The 27249-nt window shown below is 43.7% G+C and overlaps 1 protein-coding gene across 1 annotated transcript in view; it reads left to right on the top strand.

Annotated features, from left to right (window-relative positions):
• Sh2d4b (SH2 domain containing 4B) overlaps positions 1–16294 on the top strand; it is a 115920-nt gene extending 99626 nt beyond the window's left edge. The window contains exons 6-7 of the mRNA XM_021246757.2: positions 6530–6750; positions 12606–16294. Coding sequence (XP_021102416.2) covers positions 6530–6750; positions 12606–12698 — 314 coding nt within the window. The 3' untranslated portion in view covers positions 12699–16294. The remainder of the gene's footprint in view (positions 1–6529; positions 6751–12605) is intronic.
• Positions 16295–27249: the final 10955 nt, after the last annotated feature.

The following is a 27249-nucleotide window of genomic DNA, read 5'->3' as shown; positions in this document are numbered from 1 at the left end:
GTAGAGGTTTCTGTCCATAGTCAGCTGGCTTCAAGGCAGGGCAACACGGCAGAAGAGAAACATTTCATGGTATGGAGACAGGAAGCAGAGAGAGGGGTCAAGGAAGAGGGAAAGAGACAGACCCTTCCAGGTCACACCTCTACAGTGACCTACCTCCTCCAACCAGGCTTTCCACTCAAATCCCATTTAGCCATAAACTTATCTGTGGACTAATCCACTGATGAGTATCACACCCCCTTGATCTAATCCAACTCCTTTCTAAAAGTCCCACCTATGAGTGCACGATGCCTTGAAGGGACATCTAGATATACATCATAACACTTGTCTTCGTGACCCTCAGTGTCCTTGGTTGTTACCTATGATGACAAGGTTGTTAGGAAGATTAAATGAGTTGAGGGTCACAGTGGCCGCAGCTGGTACCTACATGCTGGCTCTGACATAAGCTTTTCCTGGGACCCTAAGCACATCCTTTGGCCTTTACACCTCAACATGAAAGCCGTTTCTGGGAGGTTAGTGGCCAGAGAGCTGAGACCTCATGGTGCAGCTGTAGAAATGTATTCACGAGGCAATCTGTGGGCAAGGACGCCCTTTGGAGTTGAAATCCCAGGCTGTGTGTACTCCTTTGTCTATTTCCCCCAGGTCTACATTCTCACCTCCTTCTTCTGCTCGGGAAGCATCAATGGCTCCTCACTGTCCCCAGAATTAAGCCCAGAACCCTTCCCTGTTGTGGATACCCCTGTGGACTGGATTCCTATGACCTCTGTATATCTTCCCAGTGCCCAGCTCCTGTTTCAGCCCTCCCTCCAGCCCCCAACAATACTGCGCTCATTGCATTATCAAGCTGCCCTCCTTGCCTTGTCCCTTTGCTTTCACCTTTCTTGTTTCTGTCACTTTTATCCCAGGTTCCAGAGCTGGGAGTGAGCTGCCTCTCCTAGGTACTTCCATAGTCCCTGAGCCTATGTCTATGTGACCTCTATTGCTATTGGTCACAGTAAGCCTCAATTAGTTGGCTTGATGTTACTACAGTGAAATACAAGAGGCAACTAACTTTATAAAGAGAAAAGGGTTATTTAGCTCATAGTTTTGGAGGCTCAGAGTCAAACAACATGGTGCAAGCTTGGGGAGGGTGACTCTGGGCTGGATTGTCTCATGGTGTGGATGGCAGTGGAGTGGAGTAAGTGGCAGAGTGGAGCTGTCACATTTCCAAGAGGAGCAGAGAGACCTTGAAGCCATGGTCCCGCCATTCCCTTTGAGGGTATGATCCCAGGGGCCCAAGGACTTGCCACCAGGACCCACGTGTTGAAATGTCCCAGCACCTCCCAACAGCGCCACCATGGGAACTAAGCCTTTAATACACGGGGCTTTGGGAAACTTTAACATTCAAACTATAGGATAGCCTTTTTTTTTTTTCTGCCAATCTTGACATCTGTCTGAACTCAGAGGTTCTGGAAGGCAGGACCTAGGTATCATTTCCTGCTGATCTCCAGGTGCCCAGCATGGGGTCTGGCCCTGAGATAGTGCTAAATAAATATTTATCAAGGGAAAACAGGAAGGGGAAAAGGAAGGAAGGAAGGAGACAAAATGCTTCTGGAGCAGAACAAGCTTTTTCCTTTTGTCCCGTGGCTGAGAAAGAACCTGCAGGTGCACACACTAACAAACGTCCCAGATGACCCTGGAGCACTGGGAGGGGAGGTCACAGCCCTCAGCAGCCCTGGCCATGCCCCAGGTCACGGAGGTGTAAAGCTGTGGTGACCCCTGAAGGGGAATGGCTCCCCAGCTGAAAGGCGGGAGGCCAATGCTTGCTTCCCAGCCACTCTCTGCTTGGCTGAGATCCAGGGAGAGGAGACGGAGAGGGAGAGTGGATGGGGCAGGGACACTGAACAGCTTCTCCCTTTGGTGTCTTAGTTACTTTTCACCACTGGAACCGAATACCCACTACCCACAGCCTAAGGAAGGGGAGATTTATTATGGCTCACATTTCAGTTCATAGCTGGCTGGCTTGAAGACAGGATGGCATGGCAGAGGGGCACGGTGGAAAGGAAGCAGAGAAGAAAATGAGGAGCCAGGGAGGGAGTTAATCCATTCCAGGCTATGTCCCCATTGATCCGCCTCTTCCAACCAGATACCACCTAACAGCACGTCAGCTCTCAGCCTCCAGAATCCATAAACCTTTCAAAAGCCCCACCTATGAGTGAATGAGACTGTTGGAGGACATCTAGACAGAAACCATAGCAGTCAGTTTTCTGTGCAACACCCTTTGCCACCTGAAGGTAAAGGCATTGTTTTGCCTTTGATCTTGTGCCAAATTACAATTTTGATTTCAAGGCAAGCATGGAAAGGGGCAGAATCCACAGACAGCTGGAGAGTCTCCTGGGAAAGGCCTGCTAACTGGCCCCTTCAGCATAAGTTGCTCTCAGCATTCTGGATTGCAGGAGGTGGGTGGGGATCAGCCAAACCTGCCAGTGCCATGACCATGGCTGGCACCAGCACAGGTAGTCTGAATACTAGTGCATGTGTTGGTACCTAGTTCATCCAGGACCACTAGTTATACTAGATGTTTATTATGATTTTAGGCACTGTGCTGTGCACAAACACTAACTTAATTCTTAAGCTACCTTATGATGTCAGGTTTTTACCAGCACCAGGGAATAGATGAGTCACCAAAACAATAATATACTAGGGTTTCTGTGGAACAAGTCCCCAAGCTGGGATTGAGTTCATGCTTTTGATTCCTGCTCCAATATCCTGGACATTCAGGACCTAAAGACAAGACCTGAGGTTTCCGTGTTGGTCCAGGTCTTTGGGGAGCGGAAGTACAAGAGATTGATGAGAGAAAATGCCAGCAAAGGACCACATGGAGAGAGAGTGGGGCAGGCAGCAGGAGAAGGTGGGTGAGTGGTCAGACATGGTGCAGGTCTGACCCCTGTGAGGGACAGGAAAGAAGAATCCCCCCTTGGTCAGGCTGATGGGGAGTCCAGAGCAAAGACTGCTTTGATAGGAGTCCTGGGCTGGGTGGCAATGGTGGCTGTCATGCCCCTGTGCTCAGTGGTAGGGTGGGGTATCATGTCTCTAGGGTGCATCCTCTAGGCTGTGACACTGCTGCTTGTAAATGTCTCTCCTGAAGGGAGGCTAGGCACAAGCTCCATGGCTGCTGCTGGCTCTAGCTTTGAGCAGTCCACAGCCTGTTTACCAGGCCACTGCGGGTTTGGGAGGGATTTTGTGAAAACTCAAAGTGGAATGTCCAATGCAGCCTTCTGGGACAGAAATGATTTCCTGATTGGTTGAGCAGGGACCCCATCAAGAGGGCCGGTTGGAGTCAGCAGGGGATTGACATGCAGGCACCCCCATACCCACCCTCAGTCAAACTGTGGGCTTTGCTGTGTGGTGTCAACCACTCAGAGGGGCATCTTTGTCTAACCTGCACCAAGGTGGGGAGAGTGTAGGAAACCAGCAGCCTTCTGAGAGAAGAGGAACTGGGCCTCCCGTGAGGAGTCTGGGGCAATGGGAACAGGGCAGGGAATAGGTGGAGGTGTTAAAGTAGTGAAGTCTTCAGTACAAGGAAGGTGAGCAGTAAATCTAGAGAGGGAGGTGGGGTACGGGGCCAGGGAGCCTCATCTTCTCTGATTGTTCCTGGGCCTGCATTTCAAGGGAGAGAGACAAGACAGGGCCAATTTGGTGTTGCTGATCAGCTTTGGATATGAAAAAGTCAAGTCTGAAAGATAACAAATGTTGTCAAGGGTGTGGAGAAATGTGTGCCCTTGCACATTGTTGGAGGTGTAAGTTAGTGCAGCCACATGGAAAGGTGCAGGGAGAGCCCTAAAAAAAATTAAAAGTAGAGCTATCTTCTGATCCAGCAGTTCACCCTCTGGGAATGTATCCAAAGGAAATGAAGTCTATCTGTCAGAGACATCTATACTTCCGTGTTCATTGCAGCACTAATCACATAGCCAAGGTATAAGATTTAACCTAAGTATCCATGATGGATAAATGGAGAAAGGAAATGTGGAGTGCTATAAAAAGAGAAAAGCTTGTCATTTCTGACAACATGGATGAACCTGGAGGACATTATTTTAAGTGGAAAAGAGCCAGCCACAGAGGGACAAGTACCGCATGATGTCACTTACATGTGAAATCTAAAAATGTTGGACTCGCAAACGCTGATGGTAGAATGGTGATGAGAGGGGCCGGTGAGGGGACACTGGGGAAATGTTGATCAAAGGACACAAAATTTCAATTAGACAAGAAGACTGAGTTCAAGAGGCTTGTTGCACGTTGTGATGACTGTAGTTGGTTAACAAATACTTCTGTTTGCAAACAACTTGATTCTCAAACAGAAGTGTTTGGCAAAATTTTGTTTTTGTTTGCCAACTCTTCATCGGGTGACAAACACGACTGTGGCCGTCTTTCCCACACAAACACAAACGTGACCATATTTTCCAAAATCGTAGAACAAATTGATTTTGGGCACTGAGATACCATTGTATTTGAAAATTGTCAAGAGAATAGATCTTAAGTATTGTTACCACAAAAATTTGATGTGTGTAAGGTAATGCTTATGATAAGTAGTTTGACTTACTCATTTTGCAGTGGATACACATATCAAAATGGCATGTTGTGTATCAAAATCTATACCATTTTTGTCAATTAAAAAATAAAAATAACCAAAGGATTTAAAAGACACTTGTTTAGAAGAAAAGAAATAGACAAGTTGAGTCCTATTCAGATGTAACTGTGAAGTCCCCACTCTGTCACACCACTATCTTTCCATCCCTGGCCTTAGCGTGGTGCAGCATGAGGTGCCCGGTGGGGTTGGGAGTGACATCTGGCCCTTCTTTCCAGCCCCCATGCCTTTCTCTGTCTCTCTCATTTTCCCCTTAGACAGTCTGGTTGGGGATGGGGTAGCTGGCCTGACTGCCTTTGGATATGAGTCCTGGGAAAGGAAGAAATTGGTGGTTCCTAAACATAAGGCTGTCTTGAGGGTGTGGAGCATCTGATAATGCAGTTGCTGCTGTGTCCTCTCCTCTGGCCATCAGGAAGGGGAGGGTGTGTGCTGTGTTGGGTAGGCGAGCCATGGGAGGGGATCTGACCATGGATACGCTTGGAAGTGACTCTGTGGACTCAGTAGGGGGTGGTCCCAGGTGGGTAGCAACTCTCAGAGTCACAAAGATGAGAAGCTCAGGTACTCCTACCCCTCTGCTTGGCACGGACCATGATATTCCTGCTGGCTGAATGAACACGAGGGGCCAACAGGTGGGTGTGCAAAGGGACAATGTGTTGTAATTTGCTGCTCCTTCAAAACAGCAGATGATCCCAGGACCCAACATCTCCACAGCTATTCTCCTGTAAAGACCAACTTGAATTCTGTATGACTTGAAGGTCCTAGTATGCCTTTGAAGTAGACAGTTATAGTGACTTAACTGTCAAAGGATATTGGACAAACTGAGGGCTTGGCAACAGGTCTGATAGCCAGGGGAGGGCAGAGTTGGGGATTTGTCTCTTTTGACTCCTCCTCCTCTTCTCAGCTTCTGCCCTTCAGAGCCCGGTCCACCAAAAGCGTGGTCTCTCCCCATTTTTAGGTGTTAGCTTTCTATCACTGTGACAAAATACCTAGGAAAAACAACTTCAAGGGGGAAAGTGGTTTCAGACATTTCAATCCATGGTCACTTGTCTCCATTGCTCCTGGGCACATGATGTGGCAGAACATCATGGCGGGGAGTGTGTGAAGGATGAGGACAAGGGCATGTCTTCAATGACCTACTTCCTCCAGCTAGGCCCTGCCTCCTAAAGGTTTCACCACTTTCCAATAACTCCATCACTGGGGACCAACCAAGCCTTCAACACATGGATCTTTGAAGACATTTCAGATCTGAGCCATAACAGTCACCAGTGTATAGCGCCAGGTGTGACATCCATTCTGTGAGCAAACCACACTGTGTAGGATGGCAACACCTTAGGGAGTTCTGTTCCTTTAGGGAAGGGGAAGTTTCAGCTTCAATCCATGCCCCTTTTGTATTTTTGGCTTTGTATTTGGAGGGAGGAAATTATTTTAGGCCATAAGGGAAGACACTGTTTTCAGGATGTCACTTATGGTAGCAGAAAGGTAAGTGGGGCCATAGTCGCCAGTCATTCCAGGGAGTCATTAAAACAGGACTCTAAGGCTCTCCACAGAGCAGTGACTGCTGACTCATATCTGTAATCAATAGATGCTATAATTCTAGCTCATTACTAATTCCTTGCTTAACCAATTATCCAAATTAGGGTGGCTTAATTTGGAGGAATGTGTGTGCAACTCAGGGCCTGGTAGAAACTTCCCTTACATTCACAGCTGATTTCTTTGGGCCAAGATGCCCTTCTGTGAATGGAGAGAAGCACGGATCAGTCCCGGGTCCTTCCCCTCCTTTTCTAGTACCCTACACATCAGGGTCTGTGCATGGACTGAGCCACAGGATGAGGGGCAAGAGTGAGTAGGGGAAGGAGGGGAAGGAGGTGCAGAATCTGCTGACTTTTTAAATTTTTTTTTTTAAATCAGGAATTATTAGCCGAGAAAATGCAGAGGATCTCCTGGAGAACATGACTGAGGGTGCCTTTCTGGTCCGAGTCAGTGAGAAGATCTGGGGTTATACCCTCTCCTACCGCCTGCAGAAAGGCTTCAAGCACTTCCTTGTGGATGCGTCTGGGGACTTTTACAGCTTCCTGGGAGTGGACCCCAATCGCCATGCGACTCTCACGGATCTCATTGATTTTCACAAGGTATTCTTCTTCAGCATGCCGGTCAGGCATGAAATGGGTGGAAACCTGGGCCCAAGAGAGACCAAGCAAGCACAGGAAGTCTGCAGGTTCCACATCATGGGCCACAGTCTCAGGAACCTAGAACACCAGGGGAGAGGAGACCAGAGGTTGTCCAGGCCAGGCCCTGAAGCCCACTGTTCCTCCTGCCTCATCCTCTGACTCACTGGGGCCCTGCTACCCTGCTTCCAGGCCTCTTCTCCCTGAGTCCTTGGTGCTCTTGGGGTTGTCAGTCCTCCCTCCAAGCCCAGGCTCAGTCTCAGGAGAGCCCCCTGGAGGACATCTAGCTAGGCCTTTTGCAGCTTCCAGAGCTCACTGCAGCATAGCTAGCAAGCCTGTGGCCAGAACGGCTTTTCTAAGCATGGACTAAACTACTTTTCTTATCTGAACTCCAGCTTTTTTTTTTCTTAAATTCTTTTATTGGTACATTTTAGGTATACAATACATTTACATTTATCATTGGGTGCTTGTACCTGTACATGATGTATTTTGGTTCTTATTTTTTCCCTATTACCTGTGCGCCCTGCACCCCCTCCACCCTTCCCTATTTACATAGACATCATTTCCATTTTTTTTCTTTTCTCATAATTTTTCTTTTCCCTTCTTTCCTTTCCCCATCTCCTCCCACCACCCCTACCCCTTTGGACCTTTTCTTATTTCAAAGTATCAATTATTAGTTATTAATCCTTTTAATCCTTATTTACACTTTCAATTTCTCACACTAGAGAAACTATTCAGTATTTACACATGTGTGTCCTATTTATTTCACTTATGGCCTCAATATGCATCCATTTAGCTATAAATGACTCTATTTTCTCATTCTTTATGGCTGAGTAGTACTCCATTTTATAAAAACACCACATCTTCTTTATCCAGTTTCCAGTTGATGGGCACTTGGGCTGTTTCCAAGCTTTAGCTATTACAAACCATGCTGCTGTAAACAGGGGTGTACATATATCTCTGTGGTATGATTCTTTTAATTTTTTGTGAAAATACCCAGCAGGGGAATAGCAGGGTCAAATGGGACTTCCAGCCCTAGTTCTCTGAGGTATCTCCACACTGATTTCCACAGTGGTCACACCAGTCTGCACTCCCACCAACAATGGAGAAGGGTTCCTTTCTCTCCACACCCCTGACAGCATTTGTTATTGGTTGATTTCTTGATAGCAGCCATTCTTTCTTGGGTGAGGTGGAATCTCAGTGTTTTCATCTGCATCTCTTAAATGACCAGTGATGTTGAACATTTTTTCAATGTTTATTTGCTGCTTTTACTTCTTTGTCTGGGAAACGTCTGTTCATTTCAGATCCCCATTTTTGAATTGGGTCTTTGAATCTGGGGTGTCTGATTTTCTTATATATTCTAGATAGTAGCCCTGTGTCTGAGTTATAGCTGCTAAAATTTTTTTCCCACATTGTAGGTTGTCTGTTAGCTCTGTTGGTGGTTTCTCTTGCAATGCAGAAGCTTTTTAATAAGATGAAATCCCAGTTGTTGATTCTTTCTGCTAGTTCTCATCCTATTGAGGTTTTGTTCATAAAGTCTTTTCCTATGCCAATATCTTCAAGAGTTCTACCTAACTTATCTTCCAGCAAGTTTAGTGTTTCTGTCTTAATATTTAGATCTTTAGTCCACTTCGATCTTAGTTTAGTGCATGGTGATAGATATGGGTATAATCTTTGGCAGGTTGAAATCCAGTTTATCCAACACCATTTATTAAATTGGCTATCTTTCCTCCAATGATGGTGGTTGGCTCCTTTGTCAAAGATGAGGTGGCTGAGTATATCTGGAGTTGTTTCTGCATCTTCTAGTCTATTCCACTGATCCTCAGGTCTGTTTCTTTGTCAGTACCATGCTGTTTTTATCACAGTAGCTCTGTAGTATTGTTTCAAGTTGGGAATTGTGATACCCCCAGCCATGTCTCTGTTGCTTAGAATTGCTTTTGCTATTCTACGTCTCTTCTGGTTCCACACGAATTTTTGGATTGTTTTCTCTAGTTCTGTGACGTATAATGTTGGAATTTCAATTGGCATTGCATTATATCTATATAGTAGTTTTGGAAGTATGTCCATTTTCACTATATTGGTTCTTCCTACCCAGGAACAAGGGATGTCTTTCCATTTTCTTATATCCCTGAACTCCAGCTTTACCACTCATTTCATGTGTGACCTTGGGCAGGATGCTTAGTCTCACTAAACTCATGTGGCCTAGCCAGGAGTCTTAGTGGACTTTGTGTGGCTGGATAATTTATAAAGAACAGAAGCTTGGCTCTTACAGTTTTGGAAGCTGGGAAGTCCAAAGCTGAGGGACCAGCATCTGGTGAGGGCCTTCTACTTACATCACCCCATGGTGAAGGTGGAAGGACAAGAGGTTCTGAGAGAAAAAGAGGGGGCTGAACTTCACTCCTGAGATGGTGGCATTAACCTGTTCATGAAGGCAGAGCCCTCCTGGCCTAATTGTCTCTGATACTTCCTACCTCTTCAATTGCATTTTCAACACATGCTTGTGGGGGGACACATTCAAACTGTAACAGATGCACATGATGTACATCATACTTGGCTGGTATCTTAGCCACTTTCCTCATTGCTGGGACAAAATACCCAACAGCCAGAACTTAAAAGAGGAAGACTTTATTTTGGCTCATGTTTCATTCCATTGTTAGCTGACTCCAAGGCAGGAAGGCATGGCAGAGGGGCATGGCAGTAGAAAAGCTGCTCACATCATGGTGTCCAGGAAGCAGAGAGTGAAGGAAGGAGCCAAGGGAGAGATACACTCTATCAGGTCACAGCTCCAGTGATCCACCACTTCCAACCAGGTCCTTCCTCCTGATATCACATTTAGCTACAGCATCTCCATGATGCAGTCGCCCTTCGAAAGCTCTGCCTATGAGTACATGAGGTTTTGGTGTGTTGGGTTCTTGTGAGCTTAAATTAGATTATGGACATCACCACACTCTATGACCATGGAGCGGTTATGGAAGTTCCTGTCTCCTAGCATTCTTTCTGTTATTTGTCCACTGAGGAAGATGTTGTCTTCTAAACAATAAATGCAATGGAAAGTAACTTTTGTGTTAATGTTGCAGTTGGTATCAGTAGCAACTGGGGAAAAAGACAAAGGTGAAACTCAGTATTCCAGAAGGGAAGGACCAAGGGTGTTGGCCACTCAGGGCTCTATCATCTGCCTGAGCTCTGCAGGCGTAGAAAGAGCCACAGGATTGCCGGGCCATCTCACTGGGCTTTGATACAATAGGGCCTCTTGGATTTGTGTTTCTTCCCCTTCATCCCTTTATGGTTGCTCCTGGGGCAAGACAGATATGTAGCATGTAACATGGTCTTATGATCAAAGCACATAGCAAGTCACTCATCACAAATATCTGGACATTGAGTATAGAGTGCTGCCCAGAAAATTCGACTAACTGGGAAGAGGGCAGATCTCTATTTGTGTCAGGAACCAGAGGAAAGAGGGATGGGAGGGAATGTGTGGGTCAAGCCTCCAGCCTCTTGTCTCATCCATGCCCTCCTTTCGTCCTCACACAGCCCTCTGGGGATGCACATGAGCCCCAGTTCACAGATCCGAAAACCAAGGCCAAGAAAGCTGAGAAACTTGGCCTAACTCTCCCAGCTGGTGCCAGCTGGGTTCAGAAGTCAAGCATTAGGCTGTGTGCCTCTAAAGCCTGTGCTTTCCCCACTAAATCCCAACGTTTGTTTGCCCTGCGCAATATGAGCTGCTCTACCACCAAGGAGCACCTTGTCCCTTTGTTTCAATCAAAGTGTAAACGCCTGTCTCCCAGGAGAAGTTTCTGAACAGCAAGGCCTGACCAGCTATCTTTAAAGGTCTTTATTCTCTTCCAAATCTAAACTTTTGAGATTGGAAATACAGAGAGATATTACCTATGACATGTGGAGATCTGGTGGCCAGACTGTATAAATTAAAAATTTAATTACACAATTCATTCATGATCACATTTTAAGAAAAATCAAATGCAATACAAAATGAAAGCCTCATTCATTTCAAATCCTTGTTTCTATCCTCCATAGGATGAATAACAACTTTGCACACACTTGTCCAGGATTTCCTGGGTAGACACTCAAAACTTATGTTCATAGGAAAATACATAGTTTTGATATTTTTCACAGAAATTGGTTAGCTCTTCACATATAGCTCAGCAACTTGGTTTTTAAAAGAATACCCTGAATATATCATGCAGCATCATATTTAGAAGCATCATCCCTGGAATCAGAGTACTGAGTTTACATTCCGACTTCATTGCTGTGTGTGACTTTGGGCAGCTACTCAAACTTTTGTGCCTTGGTTCCCTCCTCAGTAAGTGGGTTTGATAACAGTACTTACCTATTATGGACACAGTGAGGTATCAACAAGGCATCACTGAGTAAAGTCTTGAAAAATATGGTATTCCCAGTGCTTACAAGTTATCAGACTATGTTGGCTATTATTAAAATATGTTGATGAGATTGTTGGTGTCAGTACATGCACCATCCTGGTAAATGCCCTGTGGTATTGCACTGTATGGATGTATGTTACAATTTAATCACCTGCTGTCTTCTTACATCTACTTACCCACCTTCCAGCTTTTCACGATCATGAACACTGCCACAGAGACTTCTGTACCGTGTATATGTCACTATGTCACTGTGGATACATGCTGAGTATCCCTGGAACTGGAATTGCTGGAGAGAAAAGTATGCACATTTTAATTAGAAAAGATCTGCCAGATTGCCCTCCAAAACATGGTGCCAATTCATGTTCCTGCCAAAACTACATGAGGCCGATTCCCTACACTGTGCCAACACTAGGAATTCTCAATCATTTAATTTTCCCCATCAGAGAGGCAGACACTGTATCTCCCTATTGTTTAGTTTGCATTTATCTGATTACCACAACGCTGAGGATTTTTTCATGCACTTAATGTCCCCTTGGTTTCTTTGTCTGTGATTCATCTGTTCATATCCTTTGTCTATTTTTCTATTTAGATGTCTCTTTCTTATTGATGCAACAATTCCTTCAGCTGCTAAATTGCTCTTTAGTTATGTCCTTTCTGCTTTTCAGTTCTCCTACTGAAATTTTTCTTTTTAATTTAACTGGTCATGGTTTTCATTTGCAGATCCATTTTTTTAAAATAATAGCCCATTCTTGTTTCATGGATGACTTATTCCACTGAGAAAGTTAATACACATCTCTTAAAGGCACCCTCTGTTTGTTTTATAAACTTGATATTTTCTTGGGAATCAGTTGTATTACTGAGTTTGGCATCTTGCTTTTTTAGTTCTGGTTGTTCTCAAATATTTATAAATTTGGGGCTCTGGGGGTGATTTTCCAACTTTAAATTTCCTGTTTATCCATGAGGGGACACAGTTTCTTTTTTCCAAGTCAATTCTGTCTACATCATAGTTGACAGTGGCCAACTCATCTTTTGGATCTCCTTGGCCTCCCTTGGAACTGTTTACTCCTGCTCATTTTCTGATCTTCCTGAGACAAGTGCCTGTTTGGAGTTCTGCTCTCAGCCTGTCCAGACGTGCACTGGCCCTGTCCCACACTGACTCCATGGAAAAATCTCATCCTATGGGCTTTTGTTTTTCAATTGTTCAACATTTTTATTTTGTTGATGGCCATCTCTTTTATTTTCCAATACTTTGAAATTTATGTCTTCTTAAAGGCAGATTTTTTGCTGCTATTTCTAAAAAATTGAGAGAGGGGAAGCAGAAGTATGGTCATAGTCTTTCTATTTTGAATCAGTTTCTTTCTGATGAGTGTCTATAATCCTTTCTTGGTTATAAGTACATTTTTTTCTTTTTTTCCCTTTTAGGAGGAAATTATCACTGTTTCTGGGGGAGAGTTGCTGCAGGAACCCTGTGGACAGAGGGACAGCCCCCCAGACTATCATCTGTTGTTTGAATGACAGTTTTTCTCTTCATCAATTGGGTTCCTTTTTTTTTTTTTTTTAAACCCAGCTTAAGAACTTCCCAACTCAAATCCCTATGGCTTTCATCAAGATCCACCACAATCCACAGGCACAAATAGATTAATATATCTCAATCCATATTAAATACATGGCATTTGTGCTACTGGTCCCATCCCCATGCTGGGGCCAAAATTTGGGAGTGGGTGATGCAACCTGTTTTGTGGAGAATTTAGCTGTGACCTCAAAAGATGAAGCTTATTTGTCATGGTTGCCTTAAACCACACTCCTAGAGTGCATGGACCATGTTTTGATAATTTAGAATAACCCCAGTGCTGAACCCTGAATCTAACACATGGTAGACTTTCAATAAGCATTTGTTGAAAAAATGCAGTTCTTCCAAAAGTTTTCCAACATGAACCTGCAATTATTATTTCCTGCTCCACACTCTAAAGTCATAGAAGTAAAAAGAAAAGTTGCACAGGATTTATATGGAGAACACAGATGTGACGTTCTTCCTGACATTCATCACCCTCATTGATATCTTCACTGGAATCACCTGAGGCTTCCTAACCTCAGCTTCCTGGACAGGTGACAGATTCTGCACTACCTTCCTCATTTAATCTCTCTTTTTCCACCCTCGTCTTGTGTTGGAGACATATCTTGGCCCTGGTTTTGCAGTATTAAAGCAGTGATCTTAAATATTCCTACAGATGTGCCCAAGACCTAGAGTGAATTATTAATCCAAGAATGGTGTTTAGGCATCTAACAAGGCCTGTGCCCTCTAGGATGCTGTCTACATGAAGTAACTCAAATGATTAGGTCTATCCCCATTGCTCTTTTGATTTTGATACTACAGCCTATTTAATCTGAATATGTTCTTCATATTAACAAGAAGACTCTCCCAGTGATCCCTCAATAACTCAGGGATGGTGTCTATTTGTTCCATATGGCCATAGACATGGAGACAGCAGATTGTGATAAGAAAATTACAGGCTCTAGGGTCAAGAAGACCTGGTTCAGATCCACAGCCCTGAAACTCACTACCTTGAAGCTCAGTGCTTGGTGGCCATACAAAGACAAGTGAACTCTGAGGACAGAGTTCATAATCAGGGGCTGGTTAACGTTTCTTGGTAGCTGCATCAAACCTCTCTTATACTCTACTTCTCTTCTTACTTCACCTGTTCCTCACATCCTTGGCCACTTGTTTCCCAAGCCACTGTCACTGTAACCAGTTTTGCATGAGCTATGCTCTTTTTTTTTGTACATGGGGATTGAACTAGGGACCTTGCACTTGTGAGGCAGGTGGTGGCACCACTGAGCTAAATCCCAGGCCCAGAAAGATTGTTATACCTGCGTCCTTCATTCTAGCAGGGACGAAATGAGGCAGTAATGTCTTTTTATTTTTGGTACCGGGAACTGACTCAGGACCTTGCGCTTGCCAGGCAGGTACAGTGCTGCTGAGCTACATCCCCGGGCCTGGGCTCTCCTCTTTCTCCCTTTTTTTTTTCTTTGTACTGGGGAGTTGAACTCAGGGCTTTGTGCTTGTGAGGCAGGTGCTATGCCTCTGAGCTACATTTCCAGCCCTCTTTCTTACTCTGTTGATCATCCAGCAGTGCTTTGCCACCTTGGTGCTATGGGGTCCTCATCTCTGGTTGCTATGTTTCAGAAGAGCTGAGAAGTCAGTGCCCATGAGTGAGCCCTAGACCAAAGGAGACCGAGGCTGGTGAATCAGTCCTTCTCTCTCTTTCCTCCTAGCGGGACTGTTTGGAGAGGTTGCGCTTCAATCAGCCTCTTACAGGACAGTTCTGCAAGATGGAGCAACTAGTCACAGTGATACTAAGCAGTGGCCAGATCAGATGGTCCTCCCTCACCCCTGCTTGCTCTTTCTCCTTCTTGGCCTCACCTCACCTCCACCTGTGTCTTTGGGATTGCTCTCGGGAACCAAGCAATAGCCCAGAGGGCATAGGCTCTGCCCTTTGGGGACCCATGGGAAATCTCCATCATACACGTCAACCCCCATCAACTTTGCAATTCAGGTCCAGAACTTCCTTCCCTGTCTCTCTGGATGGATGAAATGAAGCAATTTTGCTTCTGAGCACTAAAATACTTTGAAACCATAGCCAAGTATTATCAAAATCACCATATATCTATGAGGACTCACCAGAATGAAATTTTAAAAAATTTTATTTTGGTTCTCCTATGTATCAAATTGAAATTATTGAAGTCATTTTTTAATCTTGCAAAACCCCTGTATAACACGGAAGAAAATTTTCTGTATGACTGTCATTAATTGTTTTTGGCAGATCTATTAAATGGCAAATGCAGAAACTGTTCAAAGGAAAGGTGCTGATCACCATAATCGCAAACAGCGACAGCTTTGTGCTGAGTGGCGACATGTCAGGGATCTGATGTGATTTTTGACAAGTTGGAAGAAGCTTCCAGCAGTAGCTTTGAAAGCAGACCAAGATGGGTTGAAAACCTGAATCCCCAGCCTGTTGTTGCTGTCCCCTCCTGATTAATATATGAGAGACAACAGCTGAGTTTTCTATCCCTAACACATGCATTTCATTTTATTTGGGGCTGCATTTTTTGCATGTCTCATATATTTTAGGTTTTTACCTGGCGTTAAAATAAATTCCTTGTAAGTTGTCCTGCAAATGAAATTACTGTCTGGAAACCTGCAATTTCATCTTGAGAGTTTTATTATGCTAATAAATGTCAGGATTCTCAAATAAAGGAATTGCCTCTTTTTGTTCCCCAAGCCCTACAAATATAATGAAAAACAGTCAGCTACGACACTCAGCAGAGGGAAAATTTACAATCTATATCTAGAAAGAGAAGTTATAAAAAACGCTATGCAACTTGATGGAAGATAAATTTCAGGGAATGAAAAGGCAAGTGGGGATACAGATCCAGGGAGATCCCTGAGTGACAAATCTTTTTTAGGACCATCTAGAGGTTCAGGGACTTAAACAGGGGTGTGTACAGAGTGGGCCCCTAAATGGAAACACGAGTATGAACATCTGGGGTCCCGGGGGGATTTGCTCCCCTTTGGTCCCTTTGAAACTGCCCTTATCCTCAGGACTGACTTGGAATCTCAGATGAGTTTCTCCATCTCTGGACCATAGGTTTTGGGAAATGGGCTAAGTATTGACTGTTTCTGAAGGTAATTGTGAAAATGGCATAAAAGTTTGTGATAATGACAAATTTTTTAAGCCACATGAGTGTGAATTCTCACAACCAGACTTGAAGAAGGCAATGCTGTCATCTCCATTTTGTACAAGGGGAAACTGAGGCACAGAAAAGTTCATATCTTTCCGAGAATCACTTTTTTGGGAAGGTACAGCACAGGGATTGGTCACAGCATGGCTTGTGCAACGACATGAGCTTTAAATCAGTGCTTCTCTGACTGATGTGTCAGCTGAATCCTTGGCAATGTTAGAAATGTAGATTCTCCTGTGGATGTCAGGTTGAGCCTGAGGTTCTGAACTTCTAACCAACTTCACCCACACCCCCAACCTTGAGATGACAGCTTTTAAAGCAGGGGTTGTTGGGGAAATATAGCTGGAGGTCAAATTTGGCCTCCTGGTGTGTTTCCATAGGTGGAATGGTTTTTGTATTTATATAGTTGAAAAAAAATTTTAAAAGAATATTTTGTGACCTGTGAAAATTACATTAAACTCAAATTTTGGTGTTCATCTATAAGGGTTTATTGGACTATGGCCACAATCATTTGCTTATCTTTAGTCTTTGGTCATGTATAACCCACAAGAGCTAAAATTTTTACCATCTTGCCCTTTGTAGAAAAATCTTGTTGATTCCTGCTTTAAATTACGGTGCATACATTAGAAATTATTTTTCTTCCTTTCTCTGTCTTGTCTAAATCTACTCTTATTGTGTTATTTTTCATCACTGTGACAAAACACGTGAATCAACTTAAAAGATGAAAAGGTTTATTTTGGCTCATGGTTTCTGAGGTTCCACTCATGGTCACTTGGCCCTTTTGCTTTGGGCTTATGGTAGCATGGTGTATGTTGGCAGGGAGAATTTGGCAGAAGAGGTTGCTTTAAACTTCAGGGGACCTCTATGATAGAAAAGCTCACACTGAGCATTCTTGCTGCTTTGGGTTAGAACCCCAAGTCTACTACTTTTAAGTTGTTAAGAGGAATAAACAAGCATGCAAACTAATAAGACTGAGAAAGTACAGAAGAGTTCTACTGACAGCTAGTATGAGATAGGGTATTGAAACGGAAGTCACATCTTGCAAATCTGTTCTGTGACTCACAGAACAGGGAAACTGAGTCAAGCCAAAGCATCCAAGAGCAATTGCCTAAGGTCATTCTCTTTTAACCATCTCATGAAGATCTATGTGGAAAAGAAGACACCAGATAAGCTGATCCAATAGGAACTCTACATGGCTTTTTAAAGAAAATTGTGGTAAAATGTACATAACATAAAATTTTCCACTTAGGCCATTAAATATAGAGTTCAGTGGCATTAAGCACAATCACATTGCTGTTCAATCATCAACAGCATCCATTCCAGAACTATTCTCATCTTGCAAAACTGGAACTCTGCAGCCATTGAAAAATAATTCCTCTGTAAACCTAGCACTTTCAGGGGCTGACACAGGAAGACGTCAAATTTGAGCCCAGCCTGGGCAACTTAGCCACTTAGCAAGAACCTGTCTCAAAATAAAAAAGTAAAGAAAGTCTGGGGTTGTAACTCATTATGTAGGCCCTGGGTTTATTTCCAGTACCACAAAAACAAACACAAAGAGACAAACAAAACCAACTCCCCTTAATAACTCCCTATTCCAGCCGCCTCCAACCCCTGACAGCCATCATTTTACTTTCTGTGTGCATGAGTTTAACTATTCTAGGTACTTTATGTAAGTGGAATTATACAATATTTGTCCTTTGTGGCTGGCTTATTTCACTTATAATGTCTTTAAGGCTCATCTATGTTGTAACACATGTCAGAATTTCCTTTTAAAGCTATGTAATATTCCATTGTATATATACATTTTATTTATCCAGTCATCTGTAGATGGATGTTTTGATAGCTTCCACTTTTTGCCTACTATAGATAATGCTGTGATGAACATGAGTGTACATCCGATTCTTGTGCTTTCAAAATAAAAATCATTGACTATTTAAGTGACTCCCTTGTTCAGAGATTCTCATCAATTCCTGCCAAGGACATTTAATTTAAACTCCCCAGCCTCAGTAAGCGTCCTTTCCTAAAGTTTTCCTTTTGCTGTTCTGTGATTCCTCTGGTGTGTCTTCTCCCTTGCTTAATAACCTAACAGACCTAACTTTAGTTGCACATGTGTCCCTGGCAGGCTTTATCTGATGGACCACAAAAAGAGGACACCTTGAAACTATCTATGATAAGCACTCAATAAGCCTCAATGTCTTGATTTGCATTTCCCTGACAATTTGTGATGTTGAGTATTTTATTCATGTAATTTTCAGTCAGTTGTATGTCTTCTTTTGAGACATGTCTATTTAGATCATTTGCCCATGTAAATTTTTTTTTTACTTTTTTAATCAAGTTTTTTAGTTCCTTGTATATTTTAGATATTAATACATACCCTATTAGATGAATTCGGTATGTTGTCTCTTCACTGCCTTGATTGTTTTATTTGCTCTGCAGAAGTTTCTTAGATTGATATAATCCCATTTCCCTAGTTATGCTTTTGTTGTATAGACCTTTGGGATCTTATAAAAATTTACTGCCTATCCTGGTATTTTGAAGTGTTTTCCATATGTAATCATCTGGGAAATGCAAATCAAAACCACAGTGAGATATAATTTCACCTGTGTCAGAATGGCTATTATTGAAAAATAAAAAATGAAAGCTGCTGCTGAAGATGTCGAGAAGAGAGAATTTTACATGCTGCTGGTGGGAAGATAGATTAGTGCAGCCATTATGTCTGCTTTTTTTTTTTTCTTTTTCCTTTTTCACTGCTGGGGATGGAATCTAGGGCCTTGTGCATGACAAGCAAGCATTCTATCTCTGAGCCACGAGCCCAGCCCATAGTACAGTTGTGAAAAACAGTATGGAGATTCCTCAAAAAAACTAAAAACAGAACTATGAAGTGTGATAAAAATACTTTATGTAATGAATATTGAAATACAACTTTATTATAGTAAAAGATACATTGTCATGAGTCCCCCTAAAAATACGATCTCTCATTTTGAACACACTTATCCCATCATTTTTTCCACTTTGTGAAGCAGTTCTTGGAGTCCTCCTTCGTGAGTGTCTTTAGGGTTGCCTCGTGCCATTCAACGGAAAGGCAGGATTATAAAAACATTACGGTGTATCCTTATCCACTTTATTCCCTGGATCTGACACTGTGCACCTTCTGGCTCTCTCCTAAAGTCAAAGTCGAAACCATAAAGATTTTTAATCAATTCAGTTTATCAAGGCAGCCACCATATTAGCACAGATAAAAAGACTCATGAGAGAGAACTTCCAGAGCTGCTTCAGAAAGTGGCAAGAAAGATGGGATAAGTGTGTTCAAAGCAAGGGGAAGATTCTGAGGGGGATTAACAATACCATGTCTTTATCCACTGTATATTGTATAAGTTTGTACAAATATTACATAAGTTAAAAATAAATTTAGAAAAGATCCAGTGTCTTCTCTCCTCTCACCATGCTGAGTAGGGCACAAGTGCCTCTTGTGTCTATTTGTATCCTCATCTCAGAGGATGAGCATGATGTGGACCTGCTGGTCCTCTGAGCTCATCCCCCAGGATGGTGAAGTGGAGGGTGGTGAGGAGGTGGAGGCAGTCAGGCTCAAATGTGGCTGTTCCAGCTGCTCTTCTGAAGACACTGACTTACCACAGAGGTCCAGGGATCACAGGAAGCTCCAGCTGAAGGGAAGAAGACCCAGGAAAAGGAAGAGAAAACAGAGGTTGTCTAAGGTGGACCCTTGACATGTTTGCCCAGAGACCTCTACCCTTCATGGTACTCTTTCCTTCTGCTTCTCCTTCAGGTAGGAGGAGGCAAAAGGGTGCAGAAGGAAGAGTAATTCTTTGTAGGTTGTCAACATAAATCTGAACTTAAATGGCACAAAAAGAATAGAATAGGCTTTCAGGAAGAGGCAAAAATTGGCACAAGCAGAAATTCACAGGCGTGAAAGTGTGTGTTTGTATCAGTATAGACCTCAACTGGATTTCCACCAAACCCTATTTCTCCCTCCTCAAACCAAATAAACGTTTGCACAGATTCTTTATAAAGGACACGTTCTGTCCAGATTCCCAGCCATGAAACTTGGGTCTTAAGTACTTCTGGAAGCCTATGTGCTAAGGAGAATTTATACCAACAACTTGAGCATTGGCCATTTATCTAGACCTTGCATGAGTTGGCCTGCTCCTAGTATAGCTTTTCCTAACTTGGCCTGCTCCTAGTATAGCTTTTCCTAACTATTTAATTAAGATTGTATATTGCAAGCTATGTGTTATGTTTGTATGCTGGCATTCTTCTGGATAATTTCCATCTTGTTCTCACATCTTCTTAGATTTTTGTATTGGGTGTATTCTGATTGGCTACAGTTATTGCTTTTCATTCTACTCTTCTTTAATGATTTTTTTTTCCTCTCTTGGCAATTTGATAAGGGGGAAAACCTGACTCCTTTTATCTAGACTGTGTGTTCTTTTGAGCCTCATATTTCTATTGGCAGCTGGTTGTTGAACAAAACCACAAGAGTTCTTTGGGATAACCAAGCATCTTTTTTCCATTTCTTGCTTCAGAGAACTTATGAAAAGTAAGGAACACTTATGGCAAACACAAGTAACAGAACTACCAAAATATTACACAAGAAGAAAAAATAGTATTCTAATACACAAGTAAATTCATAACAGGTAATCAGTGAGCCGGTGTCTCAGAGTCTGGCTCTAGCAGTGTCTTAGGAACAAACCAGACCCTTTCCAAAGCTGTTTAACAAAATATCATTTTCCATTAGCAATTTCTAATTTGTTTAAGAAACATCGAATCCCTGAACAAATGGGCCATTGGAAGCTAATTAATGGCACTGCACAATCTTAACCTAAAAAAGAGACACTAAGACACAGCTGAAATAGAAATGTAAAATCATCTTAGCAACAACTTAACTTTTATTACTTAGTATACACCAAGGGAGGAATATTGTGTGCTAACAGCATTTACCTGACACATATATACAAACGATAAAGCTCAGGCTGGTAGATCCAGCTCACAACGCCATTAAAGAGTAAGCATCAGTATTCACAAAAGAGATCGATGTTCTCCATTAAGCAATTCAATTATTGGTTTAAAGGAGTTACCATCTCTCCTAACAATTTTAAAAGTCCCTGAACTCTAATTTTTAACCAATTGTACTCAGAAGTATAATGGCGACTCAAAGAGGAGAAAAAGTTAGACACATTTTAGACTCTTACGGGCTTTTTCCCTGTGTGCATCTTACTTCCTCAGATGGAGCCATTCTTCTGTCTTACTGAATATACAATTTATCTTTCTCCACAGACATCAGAGAGTGACTGGCAAAAAGAAGGCTCAGGGGCAGTTGGTTTCTATGTTAGTCAGAGTTCTTGTGGGAAAGACCAGGGAGCCTCAAAATGAGGTCCTCCGAGGAAGGCTTATGTGATAATCTTGATTGTCAATTTGATTGGCTTGAGAGATGCCTAGGAAGTTAGTAAAGGACACTGCTGGTGTATGTCTGGGTGGGTCATGGATATATGACCTTGGTCCTTGGTCCCTTCTTCTTTGGGTCTTTCCCTGTTCTCTGCTCCCCAATGCCATGCATCCTGCAGCTTTCCTCTGCTGTATTCTTCCACCATATTTGTGCCTTTGAGCCAGCTGACCATGGACTTAAACCTCTGAAACTATGAGCCAAAGTAAACCTCTGCTCCTTTAAGTTACAGGTGTAAGGTATTTTGACCCGGCAATGGAATAGCTTATTAATACAGCTCATTTACAAAGGTAGGGATGTAAGGAGCCACAATGGAAAGTATGATCAAGTAGGATTACTCAGTAGTATCTCAGTCTTTACCCAGATAGACCAGGAGGATAAGAGGCAGTAGTTCTGGGGAAGCAGAATGTTGAACATAGAGATGGCCATTTTGAAAGGGTAGAACTATGGCCAAGCAGGGAGCCAGGCTGAGGCAGCCTTGCAGGTGTCAGCAACCAGGGCAATGAATACATACACTAACCTTGCCTATTCTCACTGAGCTATTTATTGGCTGAACCAGCCCAAAGCCAGTGGGTTTGGAACTCTTGGCATAGTATACTGAGGTCAGCTTCCTATGATGGAAGAGGACATGGCATACATCCGGAGGGTCAAAGTTAATCCTATAGCATCTCTATAAATGTCTAGGAAAAAATCCAATGTTTTTCCTACTCTCACATGTAACACTGAACACTTCATCATAGTCACCAAAGTATGTGTGGATTTCTCCCCACAACCAACCTGTTCTTTAGCAGAGACCAGCTGGGTACCCTACAAATGAAGTCAACTCAGACACTACCTATCTGGAGTTGGAGTCAGATTCCAGTGGTTGAGGGCTCAGCCTGATAATGCGGCCCCACTTCAGGTTCCAGTTGAAAGCCCAGGTGGTGACCTGTGCTTTTGTCTGCCTGGATATCAATCAAGGTTCCTGTGACCCCTTTCTCAGGTCCAATAAAATTTTCAGAACAGCTCATAAAACTCCATACTTGTGCTTACTGGTTATTATAAAGGATGCAGACTCACAGTCAGGTGGAAAAGATACTTAGAAAAAGGTCTGTGGGAAGGGCCACTGAGGTTCCATACCCTCCAGGCACACCACACTTCAAGTATCTCCATACTTTCAGCAGTCCAGAAGCTCTTTTGATCCTGTCCTTTGGACCTTCAGGGTTTTTTTCTTTTTGGTACCGGGGATTGAACTTGGGACCTTGCACTTGTGAGGCTGGTGGCAGAACCACTGAGCTACATCCCCAGCCCCCAAGCTCCTTTATGGAGGCTTCATTACATAGGTGTGATTGAGTATATTATTGGCCATTGGTGGTCAACTCAACCTTTAGCCACTGCCTCTCCTCACCAGAGTTTTAGGGTGACGCTGAAATTTCTGACCTTCTAATCACATCCTTGGTTCCTTTGGAAACCAGCCTCTATCCTGAAGCTGTCTAGGAGCACAAAAGGAGTCCTCTCAATAGAACAAAAGATTCCCTTATCATTCAGGAACTTATGAAGGTCTTAGGACCTCTGGATCATGAACCCAGGATAGAGACCAGATATAAGAACAAAAGATTCTCCTAGTATCTTTATCTTCAAGGGTTTTCGGAGCAGTGTTTTAGGAACTGAAGGCAGAGTCCAAATATATACATTTTATTATATCATAATATCTTGCCAACCTTGTCTCGCCAACTTTGTCACCAACCTTGTCCTGCCAACCTTGAGTCATCTCAGATATTGAAAGATAGTGTTTCTCATCTTCCAGCCACAACAGTCCCCTTTCCATTTTCCCTCACAGTGTCCGATACTGTGTTTCTTTCTCTTGCCTTGAAGGCAGAAGCTGTAGCTCAGTCCAAAACTCTGACTTTAACATTTTTCTGTGTCCCATGTGACAATTCTCGTTTCTCTCTGTACCCGAGGAGATAGACAACATCCTAACCCTGGGATGGCCGACTGCCTATCCCTGATGCTCCAACCCTCCTTGAATGTGGCATTTTTGAAAATCAATTTCCAGTTTCCTAGTTGGTTTCATTTTTTATCAAGGAACCTTTGGCACATTCTGTACTATCTGTGGCTATTAAAACAGTCTCCAATTTAACGTTGACTCCACACCTTCCAACTTCCTCTACTCTCCCTATGGAGTAGATCGTCTCAATTTTGTAGTCTCCAAGACATAGTAACAATGGGAGCCTTAGGAGATTCATCAGAATAGGTTCTAGCTGGAGTTGGTACACTCTGAGCTCTCTCTTTCTGGCCTCTCTGAGGATTTTCATCTGAACCTGAGGTTCAGTGCTCTCAGATGGATCTTTCTGGGGCTGGCAGTAATGGCTCTGCTTCTGGGAGAAGATGTGGGCTTTGGGTCCCACCCACTAGGCAGCTTTGTCCAGTTTTTCTAGATTGCTTTTCTTTTTTTGGTACCAGGGATCGAACCCCGGACCTTGTGCTTGCGAGGCAGGCGGCAGAACCAGTGAGCTAAATCCCCGGCCCTGTCCAGTTTTTCTATATAATTGTTTTCTAGTTTCTGAAGAACTAGAGGATAGCCACTAAACATAGTGGTTGTCATTTCCTCACTGGCTAATCTGAATATGAGATAAAATTACAAGATTAATCTCTGGCAGTTTAGAAGAGAGAGGTAAAATTTAACTATAGTTAGGACTCCAGGTTAAGTTTGATATGGCTGCATGTCAAACAGATGGGCAGAAAACAAACCAGCAAAGAGATGAAACATCCGCAGCTCTCTGCTTGTATCTGTCCAGTCAGTACCTTGTGGGGTTACATGCTTGGTATGAGTGAGATCTAACATAGTTCCCGCTTGTGCTCACATTAGAATAATTGAGGGATCTTAAGAACAAATCAACAAACAAACAACAGCATTCTTATTCTAGAGATGCTGATAGCATTGATTGGCATGGAGGTCTTGCATGACCACATTCTCAAATAATGCAAATTCTGTTTCTGGGTTAAGTGCCTGGCTCTGAAAGGCACAGGATAGAATGGATATGTTCTCTTTATGTGGGGATAATGACATTTAACCTTCATAATTCAGGAAGTTGTGCAAGACATGCAACTTTAATTTTCTGTAATTAAACCTAATTTACCTCAAATTTCCATTCTATTGAGAATAAAACTTTGGTATTTCAGGGTAAAGTCAGTTGACTCACTAGCTCCTCTTCTTACCAAGGTGAATTTCCAGCACTGGAGGATTCATAATGTGTCATGGGATGTGGTGGGGCTGGTGAGGTGGCTGCCTCTCGGGAGGTGTTTAACTTACATAGCATCCATTGATCTTTAGTGTCTGTCCTGCCTCTCTGGTGAACCCCGCAGAGGTTCCCACCGGGATCTCAGCTATAGGAGTCTCACTACACCAGCTGATAGTCTCAGCCCAGATTCAGATAGTCTCACCTCCAGGTCTGGTCTTCCTCAAAACCACACAGACTGTTTTCTGTCTTTGGGTTTCCCTCCATCCAGGTTGTAGGGACTCTGTGACATTACTTTGGATCCATCATCCTGGGTGCCTCCATGTGGTCCACTGTGTTTGGCTTTTCTGAGCCTGATGAGGTCCTGGGCTATTGGAAGGCTCATTGTCCACTCTGGATCCAGCCAAGCCAGTTGTCTCTCTCTGAGTTCAGACTACAGCATTCTAGGTGGCTCCTTTGGGGCTGCTTAGCAGAATATAACCATCTTCAACTTCCAATTCTTTTTTCCTTTACCAACATGGAGGACCTAGTCCAAGGTTGCAATGAGGATCTAGTTCAAGGGTTGGTCTAATTTGTAGTCTTGGAAATCATTCAGTTGGATGGTAGCCTTTGAATTCAAAGCCAAAGGCTGGGGATGTAGCTCAGTGGTTGTGCCCTTGCCTACTCTGCTCCTTGGTTCAATCTCCAGCACTCCATCCCCACCACCCAAAAAGCCATGAATTTAAAGCCAAACTGTGCTTTGATAATTGTGAAGCTGGGTAATGAGGACTTGGAGACTTGGGATTCGTTATCCTATTGCTTCTACTTGGGTGTATGTTGGAAAGTTTCTATAATAAAAATAGGTCGGAAGAAACTTTCAAAAAGGCAAGGATTTGACCTGTAGAGTCTCTGGTTCCCTTGTGAAGATAACCCTAATAGGTGCTTCGTATCTAGACTTCTGAATAGGTAAGAGTCTCGGGGCAGAAAGTAGTGTGTGTATCTATGTGTGTGTGCCACATCCGCTCTGCTTCTTCACCCTGAAATGGAAGAGGGAAAGGCACTCCCCACCGAATTTGTTTATTTTTTTCTCTGAGGTTGGTCAATTCGAAGGCCCCAGATGAATCCTCTGGGGCTCTCCCAGGAAAGCCCATCTGTCAGGGGCTCATGAGCCTGTTCAGCCTGCTGCTTGCTGGGGACAAGGAGAATAGAGCTGCCACAGCCAACCATCCGTGTCTGGTTATTTTATGAGACTTCTGGAAGTCGAGCACATTAGCTCCAGCTTCTCTCTTCTCCTCCCCCTGAAGGGATGGGACTTGCAGTGCTGCTGTGTTTGAGAGCTCCAGAATCTGGTTCCCCTCTATGGAAACAACACGTTCACTGGGCTGAAGAGGAGACTCTGCTGGATCCTTTGCAATAACAGGGGTCTCTGTCCTTGGAAATGCCCAGGATCATTTCCTTTGTCAGAGCCAGTGTGGCTAGGACTTGTAAGACCATAAAGGAATGTAGAACTGTTTTGTAATCCCCAGTTCCAAACTGTTTTCCTCCTGCTTGGGTCTCTGTGTTCCTGCTGCTTCATTTTACACTCTGGAAGCTGTATGTCTTGACAGGTCCCCTGTCAGGGAACGTTTCCCAGATGCCTCCTAGCCTGAGCTGCGTGCTGAGAACATAGGAACAAATCGGCACAGGTAGTGCTGATGGATCCAGAGGGCCCAATTCCATGAGCCCCTTTACCATTGCTGCTGTCTGCATCATGCTTTGAATAGCTCCCACCTGCTGCTCTTCCTTGGAGGACTGGACCAGGGCCACTGCTGTCACTTTTCAAGGAGGTGTCTTGGTGTTAATGATTCCATGTTCCTCCTGCAACCCTGGCTGCCATTACCAAGGCCATTCGAGAGAAAGTTATAAGGTCACTGTGAGGCTGAAGCCACCTTCTGCTTCACTCTTGCCTGAGATGTCTCCTGGCTAGGCTTCTTCCTCTTCCTGTCCTCTTTCCTGCTTCCTCCCTGTTTTCTCCAGGAGAACTTCCTTTGTACACCGCTTCGACATAATTCTTCCTCTCATGGTCAGCTTCTGGGATATCTGTGCTAAGCCAGTCACAGAGCATCAAGGGAGGTTCAGTGCCACCGTGATGCTCATGTGGCAGTAGTGATGGTGGTAGGGTGGCTGCAGGGATCCTGCAGGTTGGCAGTGTTGGTGGTGCACAGGTGTGCACACGGATACCCTCAGGTGGTTGTTGGAGGTGGCAGAGGCGTCATCCTTGGTCTGTTCTGTGTTGTAGTCTCAATTGTGGTTCTGACTCTGTTTTCCTTAATTCCCATTCTCCTTTTCAGATGTCTCTCCAGCCTTCTTGGGGATCTTGAGTTTCCTGATGTCTTTAGTTGCAGCCCAGAGCTGTCTCTGAACCTTGGTCAGAAGTTTGTGGAAGACTCAGCAAGAGAGACATGTTGATCAGGCAGAGAGTGAGGCAAAGGGCACCTGGGTCTCGAGGGGCCTGGGGACTTGACATTAATGGAGATGGTGTCAAGGACAAGCTGGAGAGGACTGAGAGCCAGTGCAGAGGGAAATAGGATTTCAGAGTTTTACCACTCGGCTCCAAGATGTAGACCTGATGAGCCACCAACCATTAGTGACCTAAACTCTTTGCAACATAAATTGCTATCTGACTTATTTG

The sequence above is a fragment of the Heterocephalus glaber genome, unplaced genomic scaffold (genome assembly GCF_053883595.1).
Source record: "Heterocephalus glaber isolate CG9 unplaced genomic scaffold, H.glaber_assembly_v1.0 deba00001755, whole genome shotgun sequence".
NCBI lineage: Eukaryota > Metazoa > Chordata > Mammalia > Rodentia > Bathyergidae > Heterocephalus > Heterocephalus glaber.
The sequence above is the reverse complement of the archived record's forward strand: the minus strand, read 5'-3'. Positions and strand labels throughout refer to the sequence as shown.